The sequence below is a fragment of the Staurois parvus genome, unplaced genomic scaffold (assembly GCF_062004578.1).
Source record: "Staurois parvus isolate SC_StPar_1 unplaced genomic scaffold, SC_StPar_1.0 ptg000191l, whole genome shotgun sequence".
Taxonomy (NCBI): Eukaryota; Metazoa; Chordata; class Amphibia; order Anura; family Ranidae; genus Staurois; species Staurois parvus.
Genome location: NW_028317987.1, coordinates 8,674,312 through 8,683,568, shown reverse-complemented (window position 1 = coordinate 8,683,568; position 9,257 = coordinate 8,674,312). Strand labels below are relative to the sequence as shown.

Here is a 9,257-nt window from a genome sequence, read left to right as displayed (position 1 = left end):
ACACTGACCACTGCACTCTGTACACAGGGCTGTATATGATATACTCTTGACCACTGCACTCTGCACACAGGGCTGTATATTATATACTCCTGACCACTGCACTCTACACAGGGCTGTATATGATATAGTCCTGACCACTGCACTCTGTACCCAGGGCTGTATATGATATAGTCCTGACCACTGCACTCTATACACAGGGCTGTATATGATATAGTCCTGACCACTGCACTCTATACACAGGGCTGTATATGATATACTCCTGAACATTGCACTCTGTACACAGACCTAAGATATAAACCTGACCATTGCACTCTGTACAAAGAGCTGTACATGACAGGTTCCTGGCCTCTACACTCTGTACACGGGTCTAAGATGTACTCCTGACCACTGCACTCTGTACACAGAGCTGTATATTATGTGCTCCTGACCACTGAACTCTGTATGATGGGCTGTACATGACATGTTCCTAACCACTACATTCTTTTTTGCTGAGCCGTGTATGACATGTTCCTGACCGATGACCACTTCTAAATGCTGGGCTGTATAAGACATGATCTTACCCACTGTGCCCTGTACATGACATACTACTTCTGACTACTTCACTCTGTATAGGGACTGTATATCATATACTCCTGACCACTACATTCTGTATACTGGGATGTAAATCACATACTCCTGACCACTGCACTTTGTACTCTGGGATGGAAATCATATACTCCTGACCACTACACTCTGTACTCTGGGATGGAAATCACATACTCCTGACCACTGCACTCTGTACTCTGGGATGGAAATCACATACTCCTGACCACTACACTCTGCACTCTGGGATGTAAATCACATACTCCTGACCACTACACTCTGTACTCTGGGATGTAAATCACATACTCCTGACCACTGCACTCTGTACTCTGGGATGGAAATCACATACTCCTGACCACTGCACTCTGTACTCTGGGATGGAAATCACATACTCCTGACCACTGCACTCTGTACTCTGGGATGTAAATCACATACTCCTGACCACTGGACTCTGTACTCTGGGATGTAAACCACATACTCCTGACCACTACACTCTGTACTCTGGGATGTAAATCACATACTCCTGACCACTACACTCTGTACTCTGGGATGTAAATCACATACTCCTGACCACTACACTCTGGGATGGAAATCATATACTCCTGACCACTGCACTCTGTACTCTGGGATGTAAATCACATACTCCTGACCACTACACTCTGTACTCTGGGATGTAAATCACATACTCCTGACCACTGCACTCTGTACTCTGGGAGGTAAATCACATACTCCTACCACTACACTCTGTACTCTGGGATGTAAATCACATACTCCTGACCACTGCACTCTGTACTCTGGGATGTAACTCCTGACCACTGCACGTTGTTTGCAGGGCTGTATGAAGTAGTCTCCTGACCCCTGCACTCTGGGCCATTATTCATGGTGAACCAGAGACTGGATGACCTGTAAAGGCTTGTAAAGTGTCTCCTGTGAGAAATGTTTGGGCCCCAAAGATCCCCATCATGGCCCCGACACACACAATTCTTTTCACTCAATAAATTCTTTTTTATAGTTTTACTTCTAACAAGATTGTAATCATAGAATCAGGAAATAACAAAGGAAGGAATCTGATTGGTCAGGAAGATCCCTTGTCTGGAATGTGGGGGCGGAGTCATTATTATTGGTGTACAATACAATACACAACGTGTTCCATTATTATAACAAAGTATTGTAGAAAAGATCCCAACATGTGACATGGCTGAATGAATGCTGGTCATATTAGTTCATCTATTCTCTAAGTGGGGCGGTATCTATTGGGCCAATCCCTTTTACAAACCACACATAATATCGCCCTTCAAAGTGAAAACAGAAACGATTTGCACAAAATCAAAGAGTAGAAATATTTTCCGGTGGATCCCCTCTACCCAGACCCCATATGTAGACATAGAACAACAAGCTGTGTTCCCTCTCGTGCCGCACTCCTCCAACCACCCAAACCCACACAGAAGCCACGGGAAATAATGAGAGGAAAGTTCCCCCCTAGTTTGGGGCGGAGTTTTCCTTCCCTCCTGTTGGGGGATGGGAGAAGGATGGACTGAAGACAGAGAGATGCTTCGAGGTCACCACTGTTCTGTAGAGCCTTGAAATGAAGGACATCAACTTCAGAAGTTCTTGTTGTCTGTGTAAAGTTCCCCGATAACGAGATCTGGGCTCTCCCGGCTTCTAGCTCTGTAACCCGCTATATCATTATCAGGAAACGCAACTCCGACACCCAAGAAGGGCTGACGTTGTGTCCTTCATTTCCAGGATCTACTGACCACTCTGCACCCCGACATTTACTGCACTTCATCCATGTCTTTGGGGGCCTCTCATCTCCTTATCAACTGTTTCTTCCATGATGAAGATCAGCCATGGAGTATATCTGAGGTGTATATCAGGGTGTGCTTCTTCCCCACATGAGAGCTGGGATGTCCAGCAACATTCATCTAGAAGACATTTCCCGCACTCAAGGCACTAATACACCTCCAGGGTTGTGTGGGACCCCTGATGTACAGGAAGACAGGACTTCAGTGAGGAACATTTCCCTCACTCAGGACAGGAAAGTGGCTTCTCCCCATGTGAGATCTCTGATGTTTGGAAAGACTGGACCTCTGTGAAAAACATTTCCCGCACTCAGGACAGGAATACGGCTTCTCCCCTGTGTGACATCTCTGATGTGTGTGAAGACTAGACTTGTCTGAAAAACATTTCCCGCACTCAGGACAGGAATACGGCTTCTCCCCTGTGTGACATCTCTGATGTGTGTGAAGACTAGACTTGTCTGAAAAACATTTCCCACACTCAGGACAGGAATACGGCTTCTCCCCTGTGTGAGATCTCTGATGTGTGTGAAGACTAGACTTGTCTGAAAAACATTTCCCGCACTCAGGACAGGAATACGGCTTCTCCCCCGTGTGAGATCTCTGGTGTGTGTAAAGATTGGACTTCTCTGAAAAACATTTCCCACACTCAGGACAGGAATATGGCTTTTCCCTCGTGTGACATCGCTGATGTCTGTGAAGACTGGACTTATCTGAAAAACATTTTTCACACTCAGGACAAGAATACGGCTTCTCCCCCGTGTGAGATCTTTGATGTGTGTAAAGACTGGACTTCTGTGAAAAACATTTCCCACACACAGTACAGGAATATGGCTTCTCCCCTGTGTGAGATCTTTGATGTTTGTAAAGACTGGCCTTCTCTGAAAAACTTTTCCCGCACTCAGGACAGGAATACGGCTTCTCCCCCGTGTGAGATCTCTGATGTGTGTAAAGACTGGACTTCTGTGAAAAACTTTTCCCACACTCAGGACAGGAATATGGCTTCTCCCCCGTGTGAGATCTCTGATGTGTGTAAAGACTGGACTTCTGTGAAAAACTTTTCCCGCACTCAGGACAGGAATATGGCTTCTCCCCCGTGTGAGATCTCTGATGTATGTAAAGATAAGATTTTCGTGAAAAACATTTCCCACACACAGGACAGGAATACGGCTTCTCCCCCGTGTGAGATCTTTTATGCACATTAACATGGTATGTAGAACAGAACCTCTTCCCGCACTCAGTACAGGAGAAGCTCTTCTCTTTTGGAAGGCCGGCCCGGTCCTGCACAGTCTGAGGTTCCTCAGGATACGAGGAATCTGATGGTCCATCTACACTGGGTGGTGCCGGATGGACATTGGAGGGAGCCGGGTTTTCTCCTGGACTATACTGTGTGATGTCCTCATCTTCTACTTTCCCGTCTGGAGACAAAGTGAGACAATCCTCGGAGGTTTTCCTCATCTCCCGGCCATGGACTAAAAGACAAAGACAAAGAGGATTACTAGACAGGAGCTGATTGGTTCCCCCAAACCAGGACTCCACCCACATCAGGCAGCTTGGTCTCTGAGGAGCTTACAATTCCACCCTCAAGGGAACTAGGAAATGGCTCCTCTGATCTCCTACCAGGTCATTTCTTTATTCATGGACCTTAGTCAGAGAGTGAGGAAACAAACAGAACTGTCTTTTATAGGAGGGACAGTGATGAGGGGATTATAGGACGAGGGTCCCCACCCCCTCTATCACTCATCGCCATCTTCCCAACACAAGAAGTACTGCACTTCCTTATTTAGTCCATGATTTAGTCATGAAGAACAGCGGGGCTGAGCCCCACCAGAGGTCAGAGAGTGAGGATGGGGGGAGAACAACCAAGATGAAGACTGGACTGATCCTGAAGACCACCATCATTGGGGTATTGACTCCTCCCTCATTATCACTTTCTGTTTAAGGGTCCAAAGTTGGATGATGTTATCACATTATTATCACCATGTAAAAGTCTGTGCTCCAATCACATCATCCGATATAAAATGTCCAGCTGGTAGGAAATAGATGTAACAAAAGAGAATCCATATTATGTGTATATATAGCAGTGGGGGGAGGAGGAGAGCAGAAGTCAGGAGTATGTAATGTACAACAAAGTATATAGTGCAGGGGTCAGGAGTATGTAATGTACAACAGAGTATATAGTGCAGGGGTCAGGAGTATGTAATGTACAACATAGAGTATATAGTGCAGGGGTCAGGAGTATGTAATGTACAACAGAGAGTATATAGTGCAGGAGTCAGGAGTATGTAATGTACAACATAGAGTATATAGTGCAGGGGTCAGGAGTATGTAATGCACAACATAGAGTATATAGTGCAGGGGTCAGGAGTATGTAATGTACAACATAGAGTATATAGTGCAGGAGTCAGGAGTATGTAATGTACAACATAGAGTATATAGTGCAGGGGTCAGGAGTATGTAATGCACAACATAGAGTATATAGTGCAGGGGTCAGGAGTATGTAATGTACAACATAGAGTATATAGTGCAGGGGTCAGGAGTATGTAATGTACAACATAGAGTATATAGTGCAGGAGTCAGGAGTATGTAATGTACAACATAGAGTATATAGTGCAGGGGTCAGGAGTATGTAATGCACAACATAGAGTATATAGTGCAGGGGTCAGGAGTATGTAATGTACAACATAGAGTATATAGTGCAGGGGTCAGGAGGATGTAACGTACAATATAAATTAAACAGTGTAATGTTCATAACTCATAATATTGGTATTCAGTAATCAGTGGAAGATTAAATGTTTACTGTAGACAAGTTGCAGAGATCCCACACCGCTGCCTCCCATCTCCTGAGACTGCACTCAGTGACTTGGGTCTGAGACACTACAGACATATCCCTCCACCCGGCACAGCCAGCAGATAACAGAGCAAGGAACCCTGGGAGAATTGCTCTGGCAGAGATTTTACTAGATCTGATACATGGTAGAAGACCCAATACACATGTCCCAGGTCATCCAACACATATGTTGAACATCAACATTTTTGCCTCCAGCTGAACCCCAGAACCTCCATAAATCCAGTCTAGATACATAAATTGTGTCTGCAGCACAGAGAAGGAAGATTATCCGAGAGAAATCCAGGAATACAGGACGGGGAACACAGCTCAGGAAAGTGACCAGGGGATTACAGGCTGATATCACCCAGTCCCCGCCCTACTCTGGACCAATCAGTGATCAGTATGGGTGGAGGAATGGATTTAGTGTTCATGACCCACCTGTGCTGATCTCTGTAGGAGTGTCCTCCTCTATAAATGTCCCCGTTATTCCATCCTCCTCCATAGACTGCTGATCATCCCTCACATACGCCTCTTCTTCTTCTGCTTTCACCTCAAATTCTATATCGATTGGATCTCCACTCTAAATCAAGGAAATGAGAGAAAATATCATCTGTAAAATGTAAGGTCACATAAACAATCCACACATCATCTTTACAAGTTCATGTTCTAAATGCTCCATCCCACCAACCTTGTAATAGTGAGGGATGGTGTGACCTTCCTGTGTGGAATCCCGGGAATACAGAGGACGGGGACATCTCTCTGGTGGGTTCCCATGACTGGATCCATCTGTAGGAAACACACACACTGACTGAATCCATTGTTTCTATGTGTTTATCAGATGATGGGGGATCTAGGTGGATCCTCCGTACTGCTCTCTCCTTTACAATAAAGTCTCCTCTTACCCGGTGATGTGAGGGGCGGCTGATTGTCCATCATGACGTCCTTGTAGAGATCCTTGTGTCCTTCTAAATACTCCCACTCCTCCATGGAGAAATAGACAGTGACACCCTGACACCTTATAGGAACCTGACACACACAATGATACAGTCACCATCCAGACACATCCCTTGTCTGTTACTGGAGAATGTCCCAGAATTCCCGGCACCGCTCACCTCTCCTGTCAGCAGCTCCATCATCTTCTTGGTGACTTCTAGAATCTTCTGCATGTTGTGTCTCTCAGGGTTTAGGGAGTCACATGGAGGCACTGTGATGGTCATATGATCACCTGACTTCAGAAGAGGAAATCTCTGTATTGAGGAACCAATAGGAATATCATGTTAGACTCCCAGAATCCTCCTCACCTCTCCAGTCAGGTCTGCGTTTTTATTAATAGAGATAAGAGTGATGTCATGTGACCTCCCAGAATCCTCCTCACCTCTCTGGTCAGGTCTGTGTTTTATTAATAGAGATAAGAGTGATGTCATGTGACCTCCCAGAATCCTCCTCACCTCTCCGGTCAGGTCTGTGTTTTTATTAATAGAAATAAGAGTGATGTCATGTGACCTCCCAGAATCCTCCTCACCTCTCCGGTCAGCAGGTAGATGATCTCCAGGGTGAGGTTTAGTATCTTCTCAGTCATGTGACTCCGGTCCTCCTCCATCCTCATTGGTGCCATCATGTGATCTATACAGGTCTCCTTGTAGACGGATAACTTTGGGAAATGAAAGTAAGAATGATTTGGATGGTATTGGTCACACAATAATAGGATGTGGATGTGAGGGGGGAATAGGAGGGTTGCGGGACAGGGAAGAACTACTCCCCCCATGGGAAGACATTTAGTTTGGACTGTTTAGTGTTTGATGCATATTTGAGGTCCCGGGACCCTCTTGCCCATCCAGATCAGAAATCCCCTTTTCTCTGTTGGGTTTGTTTGGTCTCTGAACTGGTTTTGATGAGTATTAGATCTGCAGACAAGGAATGATAAATACGATCCTTCCTATGACTTGTTTGCTCTGAGGAAGTGCTGTGAGGTCAATGTCGGCTCATTATGATGTCCAGGAAGGGGAACGTGATGACTTTTCCTGGCTAATCAGGATAATTCTGTCTCTTCCCTCCAATGACAGCATAGTGTGGGTAGAAGGAGGACAGCAGGTGGGAGGGGTTTGGTTACCAAATATACTGTAGTATCCAGGACATTGTACAGAGTGGTGGTGGGTTCCTGGGGCTCTGAATTCCAGCACCGGGCACTGCCAGAGCCTGTGTCATGGGAAGGTATTGGAGTGTCTCCTGAAGATGTTCAGCACTGATCCCTGACTACGTTTTAGTCAATAATGCACCAACAGACCTCTAACAATAAGTGCCCACCAAGGGGTGAAGGATTGTCCTTCTTCATTCCACTTGGTATCTTGGAAAATAATATATGACCGGTGAGATGGTAAGAAGGTGAAGGTTGTCTTCCTTTCCTGGTAGGAGTTCTGTAAGGAGGTCTGGAAAGTAAGTGCAGGTAAGAGGACAATCAGAGACCAGGAGCCCCCTCCCTACCTCAGAGTCCCCCTGAGCCTGACAAACTTTTCTTTCCTCAGAGCCCTGCTCCCCGCCAACCCTATCAAAGACCCAGATTCCTTCAGCTACTCTACCCCCTAAAAGCCTTTGAACTCCACTACTCTCTCAGGGGCCCCAATGTTTTCCATCCTCAGTAACCCCTGAGAGACCCCTCAGCTCCTCTACTTCCATCAGAATTTCCCTCCCTCTGACACCAATGATGGAACATATTCTTCATGGCCGGCTGGGGAATGTTTTCTTCCTCCTGAGCAGCAATGTAAGGGGCTCTATGCTCCATACTCCTGACCCCGGCACTCCATCATTGTGTTAGCTGCATATTGCAATGATTGCCCATTGGCTGCCTGTGTAGTGTACCAACTGTTCACTGTCTGCTACCCCTCTCTGCCAATCCCTCCACTGGCTTCCACTCACCCAACGAAATATACCCAAAATAATAACAACTTACAAAGCCATCCACAACTCTGCCCCCAGGTACATCACCAACCTGGCCTCAAAATATCAACCAAACCGCTCTCTTCAATCCTCCCAAGACCTTCTACTTTCTACTTACCGTGTCACCTCCTCCCATGCTCGCCTCCAGGACTTCTCCTGAGCTTCTCCAATCCTATGCAACTCCCTACCACAATCTGTCCGGCTGTCTCCCAATCTATCCACCTTTAGACGATCCCTGAAAACCTCTTTAAAGAAACCTATCCTGCTTCTACTTAGTAAACTGCCATTTATTTCCTCCATCAGCTCCTCCCCCCACAGCTATTACCTTTTGTATCACTCAACCCTTCCTCCTAGATTGTAAGCTCTCAGGATCAGGGCCCTCTGCTTCCTCTGGTACCAAATTGTATTGTAACTGTAATGTCTTCCTTCATTTTGTACAGCACTGCGCACACTGTTGGTGCCATATAAATCCTGTATAATAATAATGATTGCCCATTGGCTGCCTGTGTAGTGTCATCATTGCCCTTTGTAGGCCATGTATGGTCAGGATGGTCCTTGTCTTGTCTATTTATTGTCAGTGCTGTTTGTTTAGAGGACCATATTACTAGAATTTATCTCCACAATGAGGAGAATGTTCTGGCCCCAGAAGTGGGGGAATGTTCTGCCCCTGAAGGGGTTCATTTGGGTTCATGGAGGAAGAGGACGGACGTGACTATGGAGGAAGAGGACGGACGTAACTATGGAAGAAGAGGACGGACGTGACTATGGAGGAAGAGGACTGACGTGACTATGGAGGAAGAGGACGGACGTGACTATGGAGGAAGAGGACGGACGTGACTATGGAGGAAGAGGACGGACGTGACTATGGAGGAAGAGGACGGACGTGACTATGGAGGAAGAGGACGGACACGACTATGGAGGAAGAGGACGGACGTGACAATGGAGGAAGAGGACAGACATGATTATGGAGGAAGAGGATGGACATGACTATGGAGGAAGAGGACGGACATGATTGGGGGGTTACTGGGTGTAAATAGAACATAACAGCTTATTACCTCCTCTGCTGCCACTTCCACCGTCTACTCACCACTTCATATGGTATGGAACTTCTT

General features: G+C 46.2%; 1 protein-coding gene across 1 annotated transcript; it reads right to left on the bottom strand.

Annotated features, from left to right (window-relative positions):
• Positions 1-1,475: 1,475 nt before the first annotated feature.
• LOC149461972 (uncharacterized) lies at positions 1,476-8,281 on the bottom strand. Its single transcript, XM_089677774.1, has 3 exons — positions 8,264-8,281; positions 5,650-5,791; positions 1,476-3,853 (listed from the first exon to the last, which is right to left on the bottom strand). The coding sequence occupies exons 1-3, from the start codon at positions 8,279-8,281 to the stop codon at positions 2,589-2,591; spliced, it is 1,425 nt and encodes a 474-aa protein (XP_089533900.1). The 3' UTR covers positions 1,476-2,588.
• Between the last annotated feature and the right edge of the window lie 976 nt (positions 8,282-9,257).

Bases quoted from the DNA above. Each gene is read 5' to 3' on its own strand.
- LOC149461972 (XM_089677774.1), bottom strand. The intron at 3,854-5,649 runs GTGGGTCATGAA...TTTGTCTTTTAG, and splicing joins TCCTACAGAGATCAGCACAG to TCCATGGCCGGGAGATGAGG.